This window comes from Heteronotia binoei, chromosome 2 (genome assembly GCF_032191835.1).
Source record: "Heteronotia binoei isolate CCM8104 ecotype False Entrance Well chromosome 2, APGP_CSIRO_Hbin_v1, whole genome shotgun sequence".
NCBI lineage: Eukaryota > Metazoa > Chordata > Lepidosauria > Squamata > Gekkonidae > Heteronotia > Heteronotia binoei.
The window spans coordinates 10501235-10526911 of record NC_083224.1 but is presented as its reverse complement, the minus strand read 5'-3'; the positions used below and the strand labels follow the sequence as shown (position 1 = coordinate 10526911).

General features: G+C 50.0%; 1 protein-coding gene across 1 annotated transcript in view; it reads right to left on the bottom strand.

Moving 5' to 3' along the window:
• Positions 1-1638: 1638 nt before the first annotated feature.
• Positions 1639-25677, bottom strand: part of ANGPT4 (angiopoietin 4) — an 88474-nt gene continuing 64435 nt past the window's right edge. Inside the window, exons 4-8 of the mRNA XM_060233463.1 lie at positions 23952-24184; positions 18998-19113; positions 12932-13033; positions 8136-8302; positions 1639-1774 (exon numbers count right to left, since the gene is read on the bottom strand). Of these exons, the coding sequence (XP_060089446.1) occupies positions 1639-1774; positions 8136-8302; positions 12932-13033; positions 18998-19113; positions 23952-24184 (754 nt within the window). The remainder of the gene's footprint in view (positions 1775-8135; positions 8303-12931; positions 13034-18997; positions 19114-23951; positions 24185-25677) is intronic.

Sequence of the window (25677 nt, the reverse complement as noted above, 5' to 3'; positions counted from 1 at the left end):
ATAGATAGATAGATAGATAGATAGATAGATAGATAGATAGATAGATGGAGGTGGAAAGAAAGGAACTTTAACTTTACATGCATTCTCCAAGCTGGTGACTTAGCTTACGGAAGTGATTTAAAGAGACAGATGCCTTCTCCAAGCCAGCCAGTGGGTGGTGGGGGGGGAGCTTTGAGAGCCATACAATATGAGTGAAAGAGCAACATGTGACTCCCGAGCCACAGTTTGGCCATGCCTGCTCTATAACCAAGCAAAAGTCAGGAGTTGTGTTGAGGAGAGAGGCCAGCAGGGGGCAGGCGTGTGCAGGATGAACAGGACTTCTGTGTTCCAGAACAAGAAGCTGTTTCGATTTGCCCAAACGTGGACTTTGTGTTTCTGATTCCCCCCCACCCCCGCCCCGAGTTTAGCCAACCAGCCCTCTTCCTTCCCTATCTTATCTAGCTAATATGGCACATCTCACTGCCCCCCCCACCCCAAGTCAGATACTGCCTTTAAAACACAGAGCTGTTTCTTCTGCCTCCTTTCCCTCAGGAGCCGAGGAGCAAATGGAAGGTTATCACGAAAACGAGTCTTGCGTTCTCTTCATCCGCAGTGAATTCCCAGCCTCCTTCGCCAGACCCTCATCCCAGCGGCCTTTGCTGTGGCTGTCACGATCCAAAGGTGGCCACCTGGAATTGCACTGCGGGCGATGCGCAGCTATGCTGCTTCGCGCCCGCCGGAAGGCCTGATCATCATGCGGGTGCTTTTTAAGGAGTAACCGGGTCCCTGGAAATAATGCCACCGGATGCCGTTCAGTTTCCGGAGGTTGTGTCCCGCCGGATAGTAGATGCCGTTCAGATTGGAGAGTCCACACGCATCGAACCACCAACCTGCACACAGAGGAACAGAAGAGGTGCATTTTAAGAAGAAGAAGATATTGGATTTATATCCTGCCCCCCACTCCGAATTTCAGCATCTCAGAGAGGCTCACAATCTCTTTTATCTTCCTCCCCCACAACAGACACCCTGTGAGGTGGGTGGGGCTGAGAGAGCTCTGACAAAAGCTTTCCTTTCAAGGACAACCTTTGCCAGAGCGATGGCTGACCCAAGGCCATGCCAGCAGCTGCAAGTGGAGGAGTGTGGGAATCAAACCCGGTTCTCCCAGGTAAGAGCCCGTACACTTAACCGCTACACCAAACTGGCTCTATTTAAAAACAGAGAATCTCCTAAATCTTCCTCCCCCCACAACAGACACCCTGTGAGGTGGGTGGGGCCGAGAGAACTCTCACAGCAGCTGCCCTTTCAGGGACAACTCTGCCAGAACTATGGCTGACCCAAGGCCATTCCAGCAGCTGCGAGCGGAGGCGGGGGGAATCAAACCCGGTTCTCCTAGATAAGAGTCCGTGCACTTCACCACTACACCAAAAAGAGAGATGGAACTCAAGCGCAGTGAAAAATGCTCTGGGAAAGAGGAGCGAGGGAGAGAATAAAGCCAGTTGCCCCTGCAACTAGGCTATTTTAATGCTGCACGGCCAATCAGATCTCCAGCAGCCAATCAGAAGCCCGGTCCGGGCAGGAGCTCCAACTGGCCTCGCCCACTTTCTAAAAAAGACTCCACGGGCACTGCAGAAGGTGCCGGCAGGGTGTCATGGCGCCTACTCACCCTCCGGAAAGCATCTGGGCGCATTTGCAGATGCAGTTGTCGTTATCCGAGTCACGCGTGCTGAAGCCGGTCCCTTGGAAGACCAAGCCGCTCTGCTTCCCCGCAGTGCCCTTATAGCCTCTCAAGGAAAGCCTGAGGAACAAAGGGAAAGGCTGTGGCTCATAGGATCCCAGAGTCCGAGGGGGCCCTAGAGGCCATGTGATCCAAACCCACTGCTCCATCCAGGATCAGTCTACAGCAGGGGGGGCCAAAACTTGCTTAACGTGAGAGCCACAAAGAATAAACGTCAGAGGTTTGAGAGCTGCAAGACATGAACATCAGAGGAAGGAAGGAAGGAAGGAAGGAAGGAAGGAAGGAAGGAAGGAAGGAAGGAAGGAAGGAAGGAAGGAAGGAAGAGAGGGAGGGAGGGAGGAAGGAAGGAAGGAAGGAAGGAAGGAAGGAAGGAAGGAAGGAAGGAAGGAAGGAAGGAAGGAAGGAAGGAAGGAAGGAAGGAAGGGAGGGAGGGAGCAAGGAAGGAAGGAAGGAAGGAATCATAGAATCCTAGAGTTGGAAGGAACCTCCAGGGTCACCTAGTCCAACCCCCCGCACAATGCAGGAAACCTACAAATATCTAACCCAAATTCACAGGATCTTCATCGCTGTCAGATGGCCATCTAGCCTCTGTTTAAAAACCTCCAAGGAAGGAGAGCCCACTGCCTCCCAAGGAAGCCTGGAAGGGAGGGAGGGAGGGAGCAAGGGAGGGAGCGAGGGAGGGAGGGAGGAAGGAATCCTAGAATCCTAGAGTTGGAAGGGACCTCCAGGGTCACCTAGTCCAACCCCCTGCACAATGCAGGAAACTCACAAATACCTAACCCAAATTCACAGGATCTTCATCGCTGTCAGATGGCCATCTAGCCTCTGTTTCAAAACCTCCAAGGAAGGAGAGCCCACTGCCTCCCAAGGAAGCCTGGAAGGAAGGAAGGAAGGCAGGAAGGAAGGCAGAAAGGAAGGTAGGAAGGAAGGCAGGAAGGAAGGAAGGAAGGAAGGAAGGAAGGAAGGAAGGGAGAGAGGGAGGAATCATAAAATCCTAGAGTTGGAAGGGACCTCCAGGGTCATCTAGTCCAACCCCCTGTACAATGCAGGAAACTCACAAACACCTCCTCCTAAATTCACAGGATCCTCATTGCTGTCAGATGGCCATCTAGCCTCTGTTTAAAAACCTCCAAGGAAGGAGAGCCCACCACCTCCTGTGGAAGCCAGGAAGGAAGGAAGGAAGGGAGGGAGGGAGGGAGGGAGGGAGGGAGGGAGGAAGGAAGGGAGGGAGGAATCATAGAATCCTAGAGTTAGAAGGGACCTCCAGGGTCATCTAGTCCAACCCCCTGCACAATGCAGGAAACTCACAAACACCTCCCCCTAAATTCACAGGATCTTCATTGCTGGCAGATGGCCATCCAGCCTCTGTTTAAAAACCTCCAAGGAAGGAGAGCCCACCACCTCCTGAGGAAGCCTGTTCCACTGAGGAAACTCACAAACACCTCCCCCTAAATTCACAGGATCCTCATTGCTGCCAGATGGCCATCCAGCCTCTCTTTAAAAACCTCCAAGGAAGGAGAGCCCACCACCTCCTGTGGAAGGAAGGAAGAAAGGAAAAAAGGAAGGAAGAAAAAATAGATAGGGGAGGGATGAAGAGGAAAGAGAGCAACTTTAAATGGCTTCTCTAAGCTACTGGCTGGCTTGACTTGGAGAAGTGATTTAAAGAGACAAATACCTTCTCCAAGCTGACCAATGGGGAGGCGGGGGCTTCAAGAGACACACAATATGCGTGAAAGAGCCACATGTGGCTCCCGAGCCACAGTTTCACCACCCCTGGGCTAGAGCATCCCTGACAAGTGTTCATCCAGCTGCAGCTTCAAGACATCCAGTGAGGGGCAGCTCACCGCCTTTGTGATCTACAGCAGAGCTGGTTCACTGAGAGCCCATGGGCCTCACCTGGCTCCTACCAAGCAGAGAAAGGGTCTTTCCCAGTACTGAGATACTGAGACCCTGGATAGTTCTGTCTTTCCAAGTCAGCTACACTGAACCATGGGTTTTGTGATTTACAGCAGAGCTGGCCACTTGAAGGTCAATGGGTCTCACCTGGCTCCCACCAGGCAGAGAAAAGGTAATTCCCCTGGAGATGTCAGGAATTGAACCCAGGACCTTCTGCTTGCAAGGCAGGTGTTCTTCCCCTCAGCCCCAGCCCCTCCCCACACTCGCCCCGGTGAACTGCCCAGATCCATCAGTGGCTCTTAGCCACAGTGTATTGTTGGAACTCTCCATTGGCCTGATCCAACATGACTTCTCTTATGTGACACAGAGTGTTGGACTGGAGGGGCCACTGGCCTGATCCAACAGGGCTTCTCTTATGTTCTTATGTGACACAGAGTGTTGGACTGGAGGAGCCACTGGCCTGATCCAACAGGGCTTCTCTTATGTTCTTATGTGACTCAGAGCGTTGGACTGGATGGGCCATTGGCCTGATCCAACAGGGCTTCTCTTATGTGACACAGTGTTGGACTGGATGGGCCATTGGCCTGATCCAACATGGCTTCTCTTATGTTCTTACGTGACACAGAGTGTTGGACTGGATGGGCCACTGGCCTGATCCAACAGGGCTTCTCTTATGTTCTTATGTGACTCAGAGCGTTGGACTGGATGGGCCATTGGCCTGATCCAACAGGGCTTCTCTTATGTGACACAGTGTTGGACTGGATGGGCCATTGGCCTGATCCAACATGGCTTCTCTTATGTTCTTACGTGACACAGAGTGTTGGACTGGATGGGCCACTGGCCTGATCCAACAGGGCTTCTCTTATGTTCTTATGTGACTCAGAGTGTTGGACTGGATGGGCCATTGGCCTGATCCAACAGGGCTTCTCTTTTGTTCTTATATGGAGCAGAGGTCCATCAGGGGCTATTAGCCACAGCATATTGCTGGAACTCTCTGTCTGGGGCAGTGATGCTCAGTATTCTTGGGTGCTTGGGGGGGCAACAGTGGGAGGGCTTCTAGTGTCCTGGCCCCATTGATGGCCCTCCTGACGGCACCTGGGTTTTTTTGGCCACTGTGTGACACAGAGTGTTGGACTGGATAGGCCAATGGCCTGATCTCTTATGTGTTAAAGCAGAACTGAGAGGATGGAGTGGGAGAAAGGGGAAGCAGTTTCAGAATTCTGTACCTGCCTCATCAGAAACAAAAGCAAGTACCACGAAAAGATCGGCGAAGATTCTGGGAGTGGAGGATTCTCCACCATTGCGCATTTCCATTGATTTATCTATATCCCTCTTTTCTCCCGGGACTCAAAGTAGCTTTAGAACCTCAGACTCCCTTTCTCTATTGGCTTACAACCAGGAAGAAGATAAAGAAGAGGAGGAGGAGATTGGATTTATACCACCCTCTTCACCTGGAGTCTCAGAGGGACTTTTCCTTTCCCTTCCCCTCTCCATAACAGACATCCTGTGAGGCGGATGGGGCTGAAAGACCCCTGAGAGAACTGCTCTTGAAAGAACAGCTCTTTTGAGAACTGTGACTGGGCCAAGGTCACCCATCTGGCTGCACGTGGAGCAATGGGGAATGAGCACAGGGGTGGCCAAACTTGCTTAACGTAAGAGCCACATAAACACAGAATAAATGCCAGATGTTAGAGAGCTGCAGGGAAGGAAGGAATCATAGAATCCTAGAGTTGGAGGGGACCTCCAGGGTCATCTAGTCCAACCCCCTGCACAATGCAGGAAACTCACAAATACCTTCCCCTCAATTCACAGGATCTTCATCGCTGTCAGATCCAGCCTCTGTTTAGAAACAACCAAGGAAGGAGAGCCCCCACCTCCCAAGGAAGGAAGGAAGGGAGGGAGGGAGGAAGGAAGGAAGAGAGGGAGGGAGGGAGCGAGGGAGGGAAGGAAGGGAGAGAGGGAGGGAGGGAGGAAGGAAGGGAGGGAGGGAGGGGGGAGGGAGGAAGGAAGGAAGAGAGGGAGGGAGGGAGGGAGGGAAGGAAGGAAGGAAGGAAGGGAGGGAGGGAGGGAGGGAGGGAGGGAGGAAGGAAGGAAGGAAGGAAGGAAGGAAGGAAGGAAGGAAGGAAGGAAGGAAGGAAGGAAGGAAGGAAGGAAGGAAGGAAGGAAGGAAGGAAGGAAGGAAGGAAGGAAGGAAGGAAGGAAATTGATGGGGAAGGGAGGAGGGAGAGAGAAGTGGAAATAAAGCAACTTTAAATGCATTCTCCAAGCCACCAGCTAGCTTGGCTTGAAGAAGTGATTTAAAGAGAGAAAGGCCTTCTCCAAGTCACCCAACGGGGCTACTCAATATGAGTGAAAGAGCCAAATGTGGCTCCTGAGCCTCAGTTTGGCCACCTCTGCATTAGTTCACGAGGATCAGCAAATTCCAGCTCTCTCTCTCTCTCTCAGCCTTCGGACGGGCAGTCTTCCAAGGAACATGCTGGTGCCGATTGAGGCAGAGCCGATGATTTGTTACGTGGCTGTTTTCCAAAGCAAAGCTCTCTCTTGTTATCAAATTTTGACTGCCTTGATTTAAGATCCCCCTTGGATCGGTTTAAAGTTGGCAGTGCTTTGGCGCCCGAAGCACATCCAAGGCAGCTTTGCTCCATTTCCACTGAATGAGACCCGTCACCCATCAGATTTTGTGTCCGGTTTGGGATTTCTCAGGACAGGAAAAGCTCGCAGGAAAGAAGAAGAAGACTGCAGTTTTATACCCCACCCTTCTCTCTGAATCAGAGTCTCAGAGCAGGTTACAATCTCCTATATCTTCTCCCCCCACAACTGACACCCTATGAGGTAGGTGGGGCTGAGAGAGCTCTGACAGAAGCCGCCCTTTCAAGGACAACTCTGCCAGAGTTATGGCTAACCCGAGGCCATCCCAGCAGGTGCAAGTGGAGAAGTGGGGGATCAAACCCGGTACTCCCAGATAAGAGTCCACGCACTTAACCACCACACCAAACTGGCTCGAGAATGTTACATTTCTCCTGAAGAGCTAGATTTTGAGGCCAAGAACACCTTAAAGATCAACAAGATTTTTTGGGGGAGGGGGGAGGTGGAGAGGTTGAGCTTTTGAGATAAGAATCAGAGATATTTGTCAGTTATGACTCAGAATGGAGATTCCAGAGTCCTTCTTCTCTCTCAGAGGCACAATCCAAGATATATTCAGTTTCATTAGAGCAGAGGAGAAATGCTGACAGGCAGAAAATTAGCATCTGAAGATAGCATCCCTATTCAATTGGGGGGGAGGGTTCATTTTTCTGAATTTGTTAATGGATTCAAGTTAAGAACATAAGAATATCAGAAGAGCCCTGCTGGATCAGACCAGGGAGGGTCCATCCAGTCCAGCCTCCTGTCTCACACAGGGGCCAACCAGTTCCTCTGGAGGGCCAACAACAGGGCAGAGAGGCTGAGGCCTTCATAAGAACATCAGAAGAGCCCTGCTGGATCAGACCAGGGAGGATCCATCTAGTCCAGCCTCCTGTCTCACACAGGGGCCAGTCAGTTCCTCTGGAGGACCAACAACAGGGCAGAGAGGCTGAGGCCTTCACAAGAACATCAGAAGAGCCCTGCTGGGTCAGACCAGTGAGGGTCCATCTAGTTCAGCCTCTTCCTAATATGCAAAGGAGCTTACAGGGCTCTTCGTACAGGGCCTCCTGTAAGCTCCAGGAGGATTGGCTACAGCAGGGAGGTGTGGCCTAATATGCAAAGGAGCTTACAGGGCTCTTCGTACAGGGCCTACTGGAAGCTCCAGGAGGATTGGCTACAGCAGGGGTGTGTGGCCTAATATGCAAAGGAGCTTACAGGGCTCTTCGTACAGGGCCTCCTGTAAGCTCCAGGAGGATTGGCTACAGCAGGGGTGTGTGGCCTAATATGCAAAGGAGCTTACAGGCCTCTTCTTACAGGGCCTACTGTAAGCTCCAGGAGGATTGGCTACAGCAGGGAGGTGTGGCCTAATATGCAAAGGAGCTTACAGGGCTCTTCGTACAGGGCCTCCTGTAAGCTCCAGGAGGATTGGCTACAGCAGGGAGGTGTGGCCTAATATGCAAAGGAGCTTACAGGGCTCTTCTTACAGGGCCTACTGTAAGCTCCAGGAGGATTGGCTACAGCAGGGGTGTGTGGCCTAATATGCAAAGGAGCTTACAGGGCTCTTCGTACAGGGCCTCCTGTAAGCTCCAGGAGGATTGGCTACAGCAGGGAGGTGTGGCCTAATATGCAAAGGAGCTTACAGGGCTCTTCTTACAGGGCCTACTGTAAGCTCCAGGAGGATTGGCTACAGCAGGGGCGTGTGGCCTAATATGCAAAGGAGTCCCTGCTACAAAAGATGCCCTGCTCAAATCTAGCTGTTCTACTGCAGACTGACACGGCTATCCTTTCTTCGTGGAAGATCTCCTCCGGGTGACGGCCATTTTGCCTTTCCGTGGCCCCCGGGGGCATCAAATCGGGGAGTCCTGCTTTGTCGGGTTTTTTAGGGGCAAAGAAGCCATCTTACCTGTATTTCTGACGCTCGCTCCCCAGCTGGAACTTCTCGTACTGGGCGTAGGCGCGATTCCCTTCCCAATCCAGCAGCTCCACGCGCAAAGAGTAGGCTCCCTGGTTGGTTAGGAGGTGGACGGCTTCATTGCCCAGCCAGTATTCTCCAGGGGGGTCCCCAAAGCCCTGCGAAAGGGGGGGGAAGCCAGCAGTGAGGAGATCGCTCGCTTTGCCTTGCGGTTCAGAACATAAGAACATAAGAACATAAGAGAAGCCATGTTAGATCAGGCCAATGGCTCATCCAGTCCAACATTCTGTGTCACACAGCGGCCAAATATATATATATATATATATATATATATATATATATACACACACACACACACACTGTGGCTAATAGCCACTGATGGACCTCTGCTCCATATTTTTATCTAACCCCTTCTTGAAGAGGGACAAAGGCTGCAGTCCTACACCCAGGCCTCAGATTCAGCAGGAGCTCACAAGAGCACAGCTCCTGAACCTTTCTGAGGGTTCCCCCTCTTCCTCCCCACCTCCCTTGTCCATTGAGTAGGAGGTGAAGCTGCATGACAATCCCTGGATTAGGAGAGCGGGCAGCCAGCCAGCCACCAGGGGCTTCGCCATGCCCCCAGCAGCCCTCATTAACCCCTGGAGAAGCCCGCGCCACCCTTTCACCACTTCTAAGCTTCCCGATCCCCAACTCCCAGCAGGGGATTCTCTAGTTTTACAGGGCCAGAACCAACCCCTAGGAATGAGAAGCTATGCTTAACCATTGAGGAAGTACAGTCGATCCCTAAGGAGCACAGGGACTTAAAACGAGTGTTCAGCGAAGAGGAAGCTAACGAACTTCCCCCCCTCACCACAGAAATACTGACTGTGCCATTGAATCGATCCCGGGACAGGAACTCCCGAAAGCGAAACTGTACTCGATGGGGTGGGCCGAAAAGGGCGAGTTACGAAAGTTCTTGGACAAAAATTTAAAGAGAGGTTTTGTAAGAACGTAAGCGAAGCCATGTTAGATCAGGCCAATGGCCCATCCAGTCCAACACTCTGTCACAGAAGAACATAAGAGAAGCCCTGTTGGATCAGGCCAATGGCCCATCCAGTCCAACACTCTGTGTCACACAGTGGCCCAAAAATTTTTTTATATATATATACATACACACATTGTGGCTAATAGCCACTGATGGACCTCTGCTCCATATTTTTATCTAACCCCCTCTTCAAGGTGGCTATGCTTGTGGCCACCACCACCTCCTGTGGCAGTGAATTCCACATGTTAATCACCCTTTGGGTGAAGAAGTACTTCCTTTTATCCGCTTTAACCTGTCTGCTCAGCAATTTCATCGAATGCCCACGAGTTCTTGTATTGTGAGAAAGGGAGAAAAGTACCTCTTTCTCTACTTTCTCCATCCCATGCATTATCTTGTAAACCTCTATCATGTCACCCCACAGTCAACGTTTCTCCAAGCTAAAGAGCCCCAAGCGTTTCAATCTTTCTTCATAGGGAAAGTGTTCCAGCCCTTTAATCATTCTAGTTGCCCTTTTCTGGACTTTCTCCAATGCTATAATATCCTTTTTGAGGTGCGGCGACCAGAACTGCACACAGTACTCCAAATGAGACCGCACCATCGATTTATACAGGGGCATTATGATACTGGCTGATTTGTTTTCCATTCCCTTCCTAATAATTCCCAGCATGGCGTTGGCCTTGTAAAACCCGCCACAGCACCCCACGCCGCCCCAGTGCTTTTTCGGAAAAAGAAGGAAGGGGGGGCTTTGGCTTTGCACGGATTTTAGGGGGATTAATGGGATTTCCACCTCTAATGCGTACCCCATACCTCTGATAAAGGACTTACTCAGTACGGTGTCAGAGGGGAAGATTTTCACCAAATTAGACTTACGGGATGCTTACTTCCGGGAGACGAATGGAAGACAGCATTTAATATGCCTATGGGACAATTCGCATATTTGGTTCCCCCAGCCAGCTGGCCGGTTTGGAGGTCCTTCCCTCCCCCTTCAGGGTCATCAGAAAGAAAGGGGAGGGGAGGAAAATGTCTGCTGAGCACGCTATTATTCCCTATGGAGTATTATTCCCATAGGAAAGAATGGAGAATTGTTCCGCAGTTATCTGGGGCTCTGGGGGGGGGGGTTGTTTTTTGTGGTAGAGGCACCAAATTTTCAGTATAGAATCCAGTGCCTCTCCCCAAAATACTTCCCAAGTTTAAAAAAGACTGGACCAGGGGGTCCACCTCTACAAGCCCCAAAAGAAAGTGCCCCTATCCTTCATTCTTTTCTACGGAAGGAAGGCATTTAAAAAGGTGTGCTGTCCCTTTAAATATGATGGCCAGAACTCCCTTTGGAGTTCAATGATGCTTGTCACACCCTTGCTCCTGGCTCCACTCCCAATGTCTCCTGGCTCCATCCCCAAAGTCCCCAGATATTTCTTGCATTGGACTTGGCAACCCTACCCACTTCTGATGTGATTTTGGGCAGTGAGTGGCTTGCTGGCCTTTTGACCAGAGAGGGGTGGGGCGGCCCAGGAGAATCCCAGATGAGCGAGGCCTGCTTGGGCTGGCTGTATCTCTAGCCATCCTAAGCAGGCCTCGCTCATCCGGGGCTCTCTTTTCTTGCATCCGGTTGCTTTTGGCTAGGGGGTGGTGACACATGCTAATGAGTTATGCTAATGAGCTCCGTCACCTATTTTTCTACAAAAGGATCCCCGCCTGCACCCAACTGCTAGGAAGTCAATTCCACTGGATTCATAGAACTTACTACTGGGCACACCTCATTTTGGGCAGGAGCTCACAGAAGCGGAGTTCTGAGACCTCTAAAGCAGGGGTGTCGAACTCATTCATTATGAGGGCCGGATCTAGGCTTGTCAAGTTGAATTCAAGAAATATCTGGGGACTTTGGGGGTGGGGCCAGGAGACTTTGGGGGTGGAGCCAGGAGATACTGGGGGTGGAGCCAGGAGACATTAGGGGTGGAGCCAAGATCAAGGCTGTGACAAGCATAATTGAATTCCAAAGGGAGTTCTGGCCATCACACTGAAAGGGACGGCACACCTTTTCAATGCCTTCCTTCCATAGGAAATAATGAAGGATAGGGGCACCTTCTTTTGGGGCTCATAGAATTGGACCCCCTGGTCCAATCTTTTTGAAACTTGGGGGGTATTTTGGGGAGAGGCACCAGATGCTATACTGAAAATTTGGTGCCTCTATCCCAAAAAACAGCCCCCCCAGAGCCCCAGATACCCGTGGATCAATTCTCCATGATTTTCTATGGGAATAAACCTCCATAGGGAATAACAGAGTTCCCAGCAGACATTTCCCTCCCCTCCCCCCGCTTTCTGACGACCCTGAAGTGGGGGGAGGGTCTCCAAACCGGGGGATCCCCTGCCCCCGCCTGGGGATTGGCAACGCTAGCCGGATCTGACGCCCTGAGCCATTCGTGGGAAGGGCGGGATATAAATCTCAAATAAATAAATAAGTGAGACCTAGTTGGGCCGGGCCATGTTGGGTTGGGCCATGTGTGTACCTATTTAAAGATTAGGTAGAAGAGATACAAATTTTATAAAGAACACAAACAAACACAAATATATATATATATATATATATATTTTAAAAACTTAAAACATGCTTAAAATGTTAGCACTCGTTGGTCTTAAAGGTGCTTCCTTTGCATCTCTCCTGTGTGATCCAGGGAGCTGGGCAAAGGAAGCTCTGGCTCTTTCCTTTCTTCTGCAGGGGACTGGGGGTGGAGCGTCAGCCAATAGAAGGAAGAGAGGCTTGGCTCAGTAGCTGCGCTGTGCAATTGAGAGAGCCAGGCAAAGCAAGCTAGTCCTCCCCCCTTTCTCCCCGAAGGAGGAGCCTCAGCCAATGGAGAAAATAGTGGTTTTGCTCTGTAGCTCCTGTGCACTTCAGGAAGCCTTGCAAAGCAAGGTGTAATACAGAAGGAAGCGAGAGAGAGGGAGAAGGAAGCGGATGAAGGCCAGTTGCTCGGGAGCCTGATAGGAGCCCTCCGGGGGCCTGATTCGGCCCCTGAACTGTATGTTTGACACCCCTGCTCTAAATTTTACTGTGCTCTTTTGTTCCCCACCCCACAAAAAAACTCCTTGATTCTGAGCTCCGCTGTTCAAGCCCCCGTGAGAATTTTGCTGACGCTTTGACAAACTTTCTAATCTTTCCCCACAAAAAAAATGGGGAGATAACCAAAACACAGAAAGCAGACAGATGGAAATCCTCCCTGTGCCACTGTGGCCACGTAGAAAAAAGGCATTTAAAAAGTATGATGGGAGTAAGGTTTTATTGTGACAATTCTAATTCAAGAAGCAAAATCTAAAAAAAAAATGGCTGGCTGCCCCACTTCCAGGTTAACTTAGAAGTTACATCATGCCTTTCTAGGAACTGGCAGAAACGCTAACATAAAACCATAGAGTATTTGGTGATTCCTAGAAAGGACGGCTATCGCCCCCCCTCATGTCTTGCTGAGCAGACAGGTTAAAACGGATAAAAGGAAGTCCTTCTTCACCCAAAGGGTGATTAACATGTGGAATTCACTGCCACAGGAGGTGGTGGCGGCCACAAGCATAGCCACCTTCAAGAGGGGTTTAGATAAAAATATGGAGCAGAGGTCCATCAGTGGCTATTAGCCACAGTGTATGTGTGTATATAACATTTTTTGCCACTGTGTGACACAGAGGGTTGGACTTGATGGGCCGTTGGCCTGATCCAACATGGCTTCTCTTATGTTCTTATGTTCTTATGTCTCCTCCCCCTGATCTCTTGGACTCACACCTGCTTGTACTCCTTCCAGTTCTGCTGGAAACTGACGCTGCCATTCATGCGTCGCTGGATAACGGTCCACCCTCCGCCGTCCGTCTCCATATCGCAATAGGCCTGACAAAAGGAAGGAAGCAGAAATGGAAGCTCACCTGAATCAGTGCAGAGTGATTAACAGGGAGAGCCAGTTTGGTGTAGTGGTGAAGTGTGCGGACTCTTCTCTGGGAGAACCGGCTTTGATTCACCACTCCTCCACTTGCACCTGCTGGCAAGGCCTTGGGTCAGCCATAGCTCTGGCAGAGGTTGTCCTTGAAAGGGCAGCTGCTGTGAGAGCCCTCTCCAGCCCCACCCACCTCACAGGGTGTCTGTTGTGGGGGAAGAAGGGAAAAGAGATTGTAGGACGCTCTCTGTTCTTGAAAGGGCGGCTGCTGTGAGAGCTCTCTCAGCCCCACCCACCTCACAGGGTGTCTGTTGTGGGGGAGGAAGGTAAAGGAGATTGTGGGCCGCTCTGAGACTCTTCAGAGTGGAGGGCGGGATATAAATCCAATATCTTCATCTACCTCACAGGGTGTCTGTTGTGGGGGAGGAAGGTAAAGGAGATTGTGAGCTACTCTGAGACTCTTCGGAGTGGAGGGCGGGATATAAATCCAATATCCATCTACCTCACAGGGTGTCTGTTGTAAGGGAGGAAGGTAAAGGAGATTGTGAGCCGCTCTGAGACTCTTCGGAGTGGAGGGCGGGATATAAATCCAATATCCATCTACCTCACAGGGTGTCTGTTGTAAGGGAGGAAGGTAAAGGAGATTGTGAGCCGCTCTGAGACTCTTCGGAGTGGAGGGCAGGATATAAATCCAATATCTTCATCTACCTCACAGGGTGTCTGTTGTGGGGGAGGAAGATAAAGGAGATTGTGAGCTGCTCTGAGACTCTTCGTAGTGGAGGGTGGGATATAAATCCAATATCTTCATTTACCTCACAGGGTGTCTGTTGTGGGGGAGGAAGGGAAAAGAGATTGTGAGCCACTCTGAGACTCTTCGGAGTGGAGGGCGGGATATAAATCCAATATCCATCTACCTCACAGGGTGTCTGTTGTAAGGGAGGAAGGTAAAGGAGATTGTGAGCCGCTCTGAGACTCTTCGGAGTGGAGGGCGGGAAATAAATCCAATATCCATCTACCTCACAGGGTGTCTGTTGTAAGGGAGGAAGGTAAAAGAGTTTGTGAGCCGCTCTGAGACTCTTCGGAGTGGAGGGCGGGATATAAATCCAATATCTTCATCTACCTCACAGGGTGTCTGTTGTGGGGGAGGAAGGGAAAGGAGATTGTGAGCCTCTCTGAGACTCTTTGGAGTGGAGGGCGGGATATAAATCCAATATCTTCATCTATGTCACAGGGTGTCTGTTGTGGGGGAGGAAGATAAAGGAGATTGTGAGCTGCTCTGAGACTCTTCGTAGTGGAGGGTGGGATATAAATCCAATATCTTTTTTTTTTTTTTAACTTTAAACATTTTATTAAGGCATAAAAGTAGCTTACAATCCATAGCGCAAGAAGTTTACCGTCAAGATTAACGGAAATAACATTGTAAACTTAATAGACAGAATACAGAGCAAAAACAACATTTAAAAACAAAATACAAACTGAAGGTAATAATAATTATAGTTATAATAACACAGTATTTAAAAATAAAATAAGATCAGGGAAAGGGAAAGGGAAAAGGAAAAGGAAGATATAATACTCTTTAAATAACTTGAAATTAACTTGTTAAGAGAATTTTATAGCAAAAGGAAATCCTTATACATTTTATTTTTAGAATAAGAGTTAGCATAAAATGGATCGGTGTCAAGCTTTTCTAGAATGGGAAGCCAAGTTGCCAGATATTTAGCGTAGGCTTGGTATGGGTCTTTGTGGTCTATGGCTGCCTGAATTTTATCCATTACAATGTGTTCCCAGACTTTAAGTAGCCAGTTGTCAAGTGTCAAATTCAATGAGTTTTTCCAGGACTGCGCAATCGTGGTTTTAGCAGCTGTCAGGAGTTTAACTATCAAGGATTTTTTAGAAGATGAGAGACGGGTATCGGACCAATGATTGAGAAGTATCCTTGTTGGTTCATCTGGGATCAGGACCCCAGTTAGGGAGGAGAGATGGGCACAAATTGAGGTCCAGAATGGTCTGATTTTGGGGCAGTCCCACCAGCAGTGAAAATAAGAGGCTTTGAGCCCACAGTTTCTCCAGCAGTCTGAAGAGCCTAACTGGGTCATATGGGAGAACTGGTTAGGAGTAAGGTACCAACGTGCTATCAATTTAAAGTTTTGTTGAGATATATTTATAATGGTAGATTGTAGGGCATCACTAGCCCATATAGAGTCCCATTGGTCGGGAGAAAGGATGATGCCACAGTCTTTATGCCATTGGGTGGTGTAAGAGGGTAAGGTTGCTTCGAGTTTAGACAATAGGATTCGATACAGCCGTGAAATGAGACTTTTAGGCGTTCTCTCTTCGTGAAAATGAAGAACCAGATGTTCGTAGTCAGATGAAGGGCGAGAAAATGAAGAGATCACTTTAGGGTCCTGAAGAAAGTGCCTGATTTGAAAGTATTGGCTGATTTGAAAGTATTGGCTGATTTGAAAGGTGCTGGCTTAGTCAAAACTTGGTCTAGATCATTTTTAGGTAGAAGTTGTTTAGAAGATGAAAGAAGATTAAAGAAAAAAACTTTTGAGGAGTCTCTCCAGACCTTGAAAGAAAAGGGTAGTTGGGCAGGAAGAAAATATTTTTGTCCTATAAAAGATGAGATAGTAGAGAGTCCTGGAGCCAGAAAATGACGCTCCGAATCCCACACTGACAAGAGCGCCCTGAGGAATGGGTTCATGAATTGCCACGGTGGGCGTTCATTTTTCTTGAGCCATAATAGTTCGTAGTATTTCAGTGGGGTAAAGTGAGCTTCCTCTATGGGCGTCCACGGCGGCGGGGGATGTTGGTACAATATTTTGGTCATCTGGGATAAAATAGTAGCTTTATAATACTGGATGGGCCACTGGCCTGATCCAACAGGACTTCTCTTATGTTCTTCTGTGACACAGAGTGTTGGACTGGAGAGGCCACTGGCCTGATCCAACAGGGCTTCTCTGATGTTCTTATGGGACACAGAGTGTTAAACTGGAGGGGCCACTGGCCTGATCCAACAGGGCTTCTCTGATGTTCTTATGTGACACAGAGTGTTGGACTGGAGGGGCCACTGGCCTGATCCAACAGGGCTTCTCTGATGTTCTTATGGGACACAGAGTGTTGGACTGGAAGGGCCACTGGCCTGATTCAACATGGCTTCTCTTATGTTCTTATGTGACTCAGAGTGTTGGACTGGAGGGGCCATTGGCCTGATCCAACAGGGCTTCTCTTATGTTCTTATGTGACACAGAGCATTGGACTGGATGGGCCACTGGCCTGATCCAACAGGGCTTCTCTTATGTTCTTATGTGACACAGAGCATTGGACTGGATGGGCCACTGGCCTGATCCAACAGGGCTTCTCTTATGTTCTTACGTGACACAGAGTGTTGGACTGGATGGGCCACTGGCCTGATCCAACAGGGCTTCTCTTATGTTCTTCTGTGACACAGAGTGTTGGACTGGAGGGGCCACTGGCCTGATCCAACAGGGCTTCTCTTATGTTCTTATGTGACACAGAGTGTTGGACTGGATGGGCCACTGGCCTGATCCAACAGGGCTTCTCTTATGTTCTTATGTGACACAGAGTGTTGGACTGGAGGGGCCACTGGCCTGATCCAACAGGGCTTCTCTGATGTTCTTATGGGACACAGAGTGTTGGACTGGAGGGGCCACTGGCCTGATCCAACATGGCTTCTCTTATGTTCTTATGACCCATCTGACCCTGTGTCACAGGTCCTTGGACCTCCCTCCCCCTAAGGGCTCAAGGTAGTCCCTATAACCTCTGACCCAACATCCCCCAGGTGTCCATCTGACAGTACCCCTACGCTGCTGTTTAGATATGCCCCCAATACCCCATCTCCCTTTTTCGTCACCATTGGAGCCTTCCTCGAAGACTACGATAGGTAATTGTATTGCCCTGTTTGTCCATCCTTTGTGCTACCTCTGTATATTCCATGTTTTCTTCGGTCTGTATGTATGGTGAATGATTTATATCCTTGTATGCTTGTCTTTATTTTATAATAGATACCCCTGATTATTAGACAACATCTCCTCATCTCCAAAGGAGACATCTTCTGTATACATAGACCCTGATCTCTCTAGAGCCGAGTTGCCCACCAAACTAATTCCCCAAACCTCTCTTGAGGGCAATTTGGCTAACACTCCAAGTCATCGCAGGGCATTTATGTTGGCTAGACTAAACGCGTTTCCCTCCAAAGTTTTACAAGGGAGATATCAGCGAGTCTCTTTAGCCGACAGACTTTGCTCCTGTGGAGCAAATACCCCTGACACAATCCAGCATATATTGCTTGATTGTTCTTTATACCATAACCTCCGTAAAGATTTATTTGGCAAGCTTTCTTTTCCCCCAGATTTGTCTATTCTGCCACCCTGTTATTATTTATTGAGTGATACTGAGGGGGTGGTTAGTGAGGCTGTGGCAAAATTTCTGGCTGACATCCTTCAATTTAATTCTGACCATGTTTGAATGCATCTGCAAGCTCGGTTTCATCTTGATTTTATCTCCAATGTTTAAATTTTTATATTCTGTGTATTTTTATCTGATTCTATTATGCCATTAAAGGTTTGGTATGGTATGGGCTAACACTGTTTCAATTATCTGAAGCTGTGCCAATTGTTTGAATTGTGGTCTCAGGCTGCGCCAATTGTCTGAATTATGGAATTATGAATTATGGAAGGTCAGATGCTGAAGCTGAAGCTCCAATACTTTGGCCACCCAATGAGAAGGGAGCACCTGCTGGAGAAGACCCTGATGCTGGGAAAGACATCACCCTGCCAACAAAAATCCGTATAGTCAGATCTATGGTATTCCCAGTAGCAATGCACGGCTGTGAGAGTTGGACCATAAAGAAAGCTGAGCTCAGCAGAAGAGATGCTTTTGAGATGTGGTGCTGGAGAAGACTCTTGAGAGTCCCTTGGACTGCAAGAAGATCCAATGCATCAGTACTAAGGGGAATCAACCCAGACTGTTTCCTGGAAGGTCAGATGCTGAAGCTGACGCTCCAATACTTTGGCCACCAAATGAGAAGGGAGCACTCCCTGGAGAAGACCCTGATGCTGGGAAAGACAGAAGGCAAAAGAAGAAAGGGACGGCAAAAGAGGAGATGGCTGGACAGCGTTCCTGATGTAACTAACATGAATTTGAGCAGACGTCGGAGGATGGTGGAAGACAGGAGGGCCTGGCATGACTTTGTCCATGGGGATGCGAAGAGTTGGACTCGACTGTGCGACTGAACAACATATCTATGAGATTTTTTTAATTTCCATGTGCGCTTAATTTCAATACACCTCATTTTTTTTAAGGGCCACTGGTCTGATCCAGCAAGGCTTTTCTGATATTTTTATAAAGGCCTAACCCTGTAGCGCAGAGTGGTAAAGCTGCAGTACTGCGGTATGAACTCTCTGCTCACGACCTGAGTTCAATTCCAGCTGGCTCAAGGCTGACTCAGCCTTCCATCCTTCCGAGGTCGGTCAAATGAGTCCCCAGCTTGCTGGGGGGGGAAAGGGTAGATGACTGGAGAAGGCAATGGTAAACCACCCCGTAAAAAAGTCTGCCGTGAAAACGTCGTGATATGACGTCACCCCAGAGTCAAAAACAACCGGTGCTTGCACAGGGGACCTTTCCTTTCTTTTCCACCCTCTATGCCTTGTTGTTGGCCCCGCAGAGGAACTGGCTGGCTACTGCGTAGGGTTGCGAATCATTTATTGCTATGGTAACGTTTTTAATGTTGTAAGCCGCCCTGAGCCGGCTTGCAGGATAGGGCGGGGTATAAATTGCAAGTTAAATTAAATTAAAAGAGAGGACAGTATTTTGATCTGCAGGTGTACAACTGGGCACGGAGCTGGGGAAGAAGTGGGAAGGGAGCATGCTAAGTTTAGGGCTCTTTTGGTTTCACTGACCTTTCGGGGCTCTGTCAGATTGTTGATGTGCAGAGCATAAACCCCGCTGAGGTTGAGTCCAGACTGCTGGATCTCGGCGCAGTCTTGGAACAGCCGGTCGTCTTTCTTCAACGGAACTAGTCGGGAAAACACAAATCTCAAAGAACTGCTTCTCGCCTTCAACCCCACACCGCTCCTGCGCTCTTGTGCTCTTGTAAGTCCTTCTTCACCCAAAGGGTGATGAACACGTGGAATTCACTGCCACAGGAGGTGGTGGCGGCTACAAGCACAGCCAGCTTCAACAGGGAATTGGATAAGAATATGGAGCAGAGGCCCATCACTGGCTATTAGCCACAGTGTGTGTGTGTGTGTGTTTGTGTATAATTTTTTTGGCCACTGTGTGACACAGAGTGTTGGACTGGATGGGCCGCTGGCCTGATCCAACAGGGCTGCTCTTATGTTCTTATGTGACACAGAGTGTTGGACTGGATGGGCCATTGGCCTGATCCAACAGGGCTGCTCTTATGTTCTTATGTGACACAGAGTGTTGGACTGGAGAGGCCACTGGCCTGATCCAACAGGGCTGCTCTTATGTTCTTATGTGACACAGAGTGTTGGACTGGAGAGGCCGCTGGCCTGATCCAACAGGGCTGCTCTTATGTTCTTATGTGACACAGAGTGTTGGACTGGATGGGCCATTGGCCTGATCCAACATGGCTTCTCTTATGTTCTTATGTGACACAGTGTTGGACTGGAGGGGCCACTGGCCTGATCTAACATGGCTTCTCTTATGTGACACAGAGTGTTGGACTGGAGGGGCCACTGGCCTGATCTAACATGGCTTCTCTTATGTGACACAGAGTGTTGGACTGGAGGGGCCACTGGCCTGATCCAACAGGGCTTCTCTTATGTTCTTATGTGACACAGAGTGTTGGACTGGAGGGGCCACTGGGCTGATCCAACAGGGCTTCTCTTATGTTCTTATGTGACACAGGGTGTTGGACTGGAGGGGCCATTGGCCTGATCCAGCATGGCTTCTCTTATGTTCTTATGTGACACAGAGTGTTGGACTGGAGGGGCCATTGGCCTGATCCAACATGGCTTCTCTTACGTTCTTACGTGACACAGAGTGTTGGACTGGATGGGCCACTGGCCTGATCCAGCATGGCTTCTCTTATGTTCTTATGTGACACAGAGTGTTGGACTGGAGGGGCCATTGGCCTGATCCAACATGGCTTCTCTTATGTTCTTACGTGACACAGAGTGTTGGACTGGATGGGCCATTGGCCTGATCCAACAGGGTTTCTCTTATGTGACTCAGAGTGTTGGACTGGATGGGCCATTGGCCTGATCCAGCATGGCTTCTCTTATGTTCTTATGTGACTCAGAGTGTTGGACTGGATGGGCCACTGGCCTGATCCAGCATGGCTTCTCTTATGTTCTTATGTGACACAGAGTGTTGGACTGGAGGGGCCATTGGCCTGATCCAACATGGCTTCTCTTATGTTCTTACGTGACACAGAGTGTTGGACTGGATGGGCCACTGGCCTGATCCAGCATGGCTTCTCTTATGTTCTTATGTGACACAGAGTGTTGGACTGGAGGGGCCATTGGCCTGATCCAACATGGCTTCTCTTATGTTCTTACGTGACACAGAGTGTTGGACTGGATGGGCCATTGGCCTGATCCAACAGGGTTTCTCTTATGTGACTCAGAGTGTTGGACTGGATGGGCCATTGGCCTGATCCAGCATGGCTTCGCTTATGTTCTTATGTGACTCAGAGTGTTGGACTGGATGGGCCACTGGCCTGATCCAGCATGGCTTCTCTTATGTTCTTATGTGACACAGAGTGTTGGACTGGAGGGGCCATTGGCCTGATCCAACATGGCTTCTCTTATGTTCTTACGTGACACAGAGTGTTGGACTGGATGGGCCATTGGCCTGATCCAACAGGGTTTCTCTTATGTGACTCAGAGTGTTGGACTGGATGGGCCATTGGCCTGATCCAGCATGGCTTCTCTTATGTTCTTATGTGACACAGAGTGTTGGACTGGAGGGGCCACTGGCCTGATCCAACATGGCTTCTGTTGTGTTCTTACATGACACAGAGTGTTGGACTGGATGGGCCATTGGCCTGATCCAACAGGGTTTCTCTTATGTGACTCAGAGTGTTGGACTGGATTGGCCATTGGCCTGATCCAGGATGGCTTCTCTTATGTTCTTATGTGACACAGAGTGTTGGACTGGAGGGGCCATTGGCCTGATCCAACATGGCTTCTCTTATGTGACACAGAGTGTTGGACTGGATGGGCCGCTGGCCTGATCCAACATGGCTTCTCTTATGTGGCACAGAGTGTTGGACTGGAGGGGCCACTGGCCTGATCCAACAGGGCTTCTCTTATGTTCTTATGTGACACAGAGTGTTGGACTGGATGGGCCACTGGCCTGATCCAACAGGGCTTCTCTTATGTTCTTATGTGACTCAGAGTGTTGGACTGGATGGGCCACTGGCCTGATCCAACATGGCTTCTCTTATGTTCTTATGTGACTCAGAGTGTTGGACTGGATGGGCCATTGGCCTGATCCAGCATGGACTGGATGGGCCGCTGGCCTGATCCAACATGGCTTCTCTTATGTGACACAGAGTGTTGGACTGGAGGGGCCACTGGCCTGATCCAACATGGCTTCTCTTATGTTCTTACGTGACAAAGAGTGTTGGACTGGATGGGCCATTGGCCTGATCCAACAGGGTTTCTCTTATGTGACTCAGAGTGTTGGACTGGAGGGGCCACTGGCCTGATCCAACATGGCTTCTCTTGTGTTCTTACATGACACAGAGTGTTGGACTGGATGGGCCATTGGCCTGATCCAACAGGGTTTCTCTTATGTGACTCAGAGTGTTGGACTGGATGGGCCATTGGCCTGATCCAGCATGGCTTCTCTTATGTTCTTATGTGACACAGAGTGTTGGACTGGAGGGGCCATTGGCCTGATCCAACCTGGCTTCTCTTATGTGACACAGAGTGTTGGACTGGATGGGCCGCTGGCCTGATCCAACATGGCTTCTCTTATGTGACACAGAGTGTTGGACTGGAGGGGCCACTGGCCTGATCCAACATGGCTTCTCTTATGTTCTTACGTGACACAGAGTGTTGGACTGGATGGGCCATTGGCCTAATCCAACAGGGTTTCTCTTATGTGACTCAGAGTTTTGGACTGGATGGGCCATTGGCCTGATCCAGCATGGCTTCTCTTATGTTCTTATGTGACACAGAGTGTTGGACTGGAGGGGCCACTGGCCTGATCCAACATGGCTTCTCTTATGTTCTTATGTGACACAGAGTGTTGGACTGGAGGGGCCATTGGCCTGATCCAACATGGCTTCTCTTATGTTCTTACGTGACACAGAGTGTTGGACTGGAGGGGCCATTGGCCTGATCCAACAGGGTTTCTCTTATGTTCTTATGTTCAGCGTGGACTTTTGCAGAGCCACAGGAAAGAAAAAATAGTCACACTTGTATCAACGCATGTGCACTTCCAGTCTCTGCACCCGGCTCTTCGCTCAAAATCCAGTGCGGAGACTGTAAGCGCACATGCGTTGATACAAATGAGAAGACTTTTCTCTAAAGCATTAGCTTCATTGATCTTAAAGGTGCTTTCTTCGTCTCTCTCCCATGGGATCCAGGGAACTGGGCAAAGGAAGCTCTGGGACTTTCCTTCCGTCCCCAGGGGACCAGGAGGGGAAGGAGCCTCAGCCAATAGAAGACAGAGAGGATCGGCTCAGTATCTCTGCTGTGAGATTCAGAGAGCCTGACAAATCAAGCATAAAATGCAATTGTAACTTGTTGTGAATAATAAGTATCAACATACAAAACAAATATTATCAGTACATATCACCAAGTTAAAACCTCACAAGTTACTCAGTGCTGCTACTGCCCTTATGTGGCTGAAAGCCAATAAATTACTTTCAGTCCAGTATTAAAAATAGGTGGTCCAACGGAGAACCGGTCCGCTTTGCAAGCCGTTTCGGATCTCAAATCCTTCTTCTGGGGACTATTCTTATGAGTATTGCACAGTTTCCCAGGTCCAGTAGTGCCAAATGAATTCCTAGCTTTCTCGAAGTAGCACGCATAATAGCAGGAACGCCATAATCAGTACTATCCTTATCAGCGATGTATCAGGACGTCTGCATTGCAGCCCCCTGGGCTGCAGGTTTGACACCCCTGATCTAGATAATCCTTAGAGTGATGCAGAAGAAGAAGAATTGCAGATTTATACCCCGCACTTCTCTCTGAATCAGAGACTCAGAGCGGCTTACAATCTCTTTTATCTCCTTCCCCCACAACAGACACCCCGTGAGGTGGGTGGGGCTGAGAGAGCTCTGACAGAAGCTGCCCTTTCAAGGACAACTCCTGCGATAGCTATGGCTGACCCAAGGCCATTCCAGCAGCTGCAAGGGGAGGAAGAAGACTGCAGATTTATACTCCACCCTTCTCTCTGAATCAGAGACTCAGAGCGGCTTACAATCTCCTATATCTTCCTCCCCCACAACAGACACCCTGTGAGGTGGGTGGGGCTGAGAGAGCTCTGACAGAAGCTGCCCTTTCAAGGACAACCTCTGCCAGAGCTCTGGCTGACCCAAGGCCATTCCAGCAGCTGCAAGTGGAGGAGTGGGGGAATCAAACCCGGTTCTCCCAGATAAGAGTGCACGCACTTAACCTCCTCCCCCAGTGTTCAGGGATGCTGAGTTGCTCACTCCGACCAACAGGTCTTTGTTTGCAGTAGGAACTCCTTTGCATATTAGGCCACATTCCCTGATGTAGCCAATCCTCCAAGAGCTTACAGGGCTCTTCATACAGAGCCTACTGTAAGCTCTTGGAGAACTGGGTACACCAGGGGGCGTGGCCTAATATGCAAAGGAGTTCCTGCTACCAACAACCTTCCCACTTTGTGTCTTCTTGCCCTTCTACTCACCTTTGCCCAGGGAGACCAGCTGGACCAGATTCTGGACGGACTCCAGGAGCTGCATCTGCTGCTGCTGGAGAAGGCTGCTATTGCTGTTGGTGGCCAGGAGGGTCTTCTCCAGGCCCTCGATGGTGCTGCTCTGGTGGACGACCAGCTGCTGCAGCTGCTCCTTCTCCTGCCGGCTCCCCTCCAGCTCTAGCAAGTGCTTCTTCTCCATCTCCTGGACTCGCGTCTCTAGAAGGCTGCAAAGGAAAGAATTCTTTGTTGGTTTTATGTCCTGCCTTCCTCCACACTTGGGGTGGTGTGTGTGTGCAAAGTGGTTTAAGAACACAAGGACGTCAGAAGAACCTTGCTGGATCAGACCAGTGAGGGTCCATCTAGTCCAGCCTCCCGTTTCACACAGCGGCCAACCAGTTCCTCTGGAAGGCCAACAACAGGGCAGAAAGGCTGAGGCCTTCCCCTGAGAAGAACATCAGAAGATCCCTGCTGGATCAGACCAGGGAGGGTCCATCTAGTCCAGCCTCCTGTCTCATACAGTGGTCAACCAGGTCCTCTGGAGGGCCAACAACAGAGCATAGAGGCTGAAGCTTCATAAGAACATGAGAAGAGCCAGTGAGGGTCCATCTAGTCCACCATCAGACCAGTGAGAGTCCATCTAGTCCAGCCTCCTGTCTCACACAGTGGCCAACCAGTTCCTCTGGAGGGCCAATAAAAGGGCAGAAAGGCCAAGGCCTTCTTAAAAACATAAGAAGAGCCCTGCTGCATCAGACCAGTGAAGGTCCATCTAGTCCAGCCTCGTGTCTCACACAGTGGCCAGCCAGTTCCTCTGGAGGGCCAACAACAGGGCATAGAGGCCGAGGCCTTCACAAGAACATCAGAAGGGCCCTGCTGGAGCCAGTCTGGTGTCGTGGCAAAGTGTGCGGACTCTCAAATGAGGTTTAATTCCCCACTCCTCCACATGCACCTGCTGGAATGAGCTTGGGTCAGCCATAAGTCTCTCAGAGCTGTTCTGCTCAAAGAGCAGCTTCTGTCAGAGCTCTCTCAGCCCCACCTACATCACAGGGTGTCTGTTGCGGGGAGGGGAAAGGAAAGGAGATTGTCAGCTGCTCTAAGACTCTTTCAGGTAGTGAAGGGCAGGGTATACATCCAAACCCCTCCTCTTCTTCCTCCTCCTCCTCTTCTTCTTCCTCCTCTTCTTCCTCCTCCTCCTCCTCCTCTTCTTCCTCCTCCTCCTCCTCTTCGTCAACAAAGCTTGAGTCCTGTGGCACTTTCCAGACCGACAACGTTTTAACCTGGGTGTAAGCTTTGACGTGCACGCGGTCTTCTTCAGATACTTTGCACAGGAAAGCTTAGGCCCAGCATTAAACTCTGTTGGTCTTCAAAGGCAGTGCTGGATGAAACCCTGCGGAGGCCCCTAGGCAATCAAAATCTCAAGGGCCCTCTTGCAAACTATCTCAGGGTCCGACTGCCCCGCCACCCGTGGCCCCCACCGCAGCCTGCAGGCCCCTTCCCAAAAAAGCCCCTTTGACAAAGCTGCGGGGGAGAGGCAGAGAGAGGCCAACTTGGCAGTGATGTCAGCAGCAGCCGCGCCAGGCGAGTCGGGCAAAGAGCGGCTCCGTGGCTGGCTGCGCGTGCAGGCTGGGAGGGCTGCGAGCAGGGGGGAAACCAGGGTCCCCTAAAGGCAAGGGAGCACATAGGCCAGTGCCTGCTTGGCCTAATTGCTAACCCCGCCCAG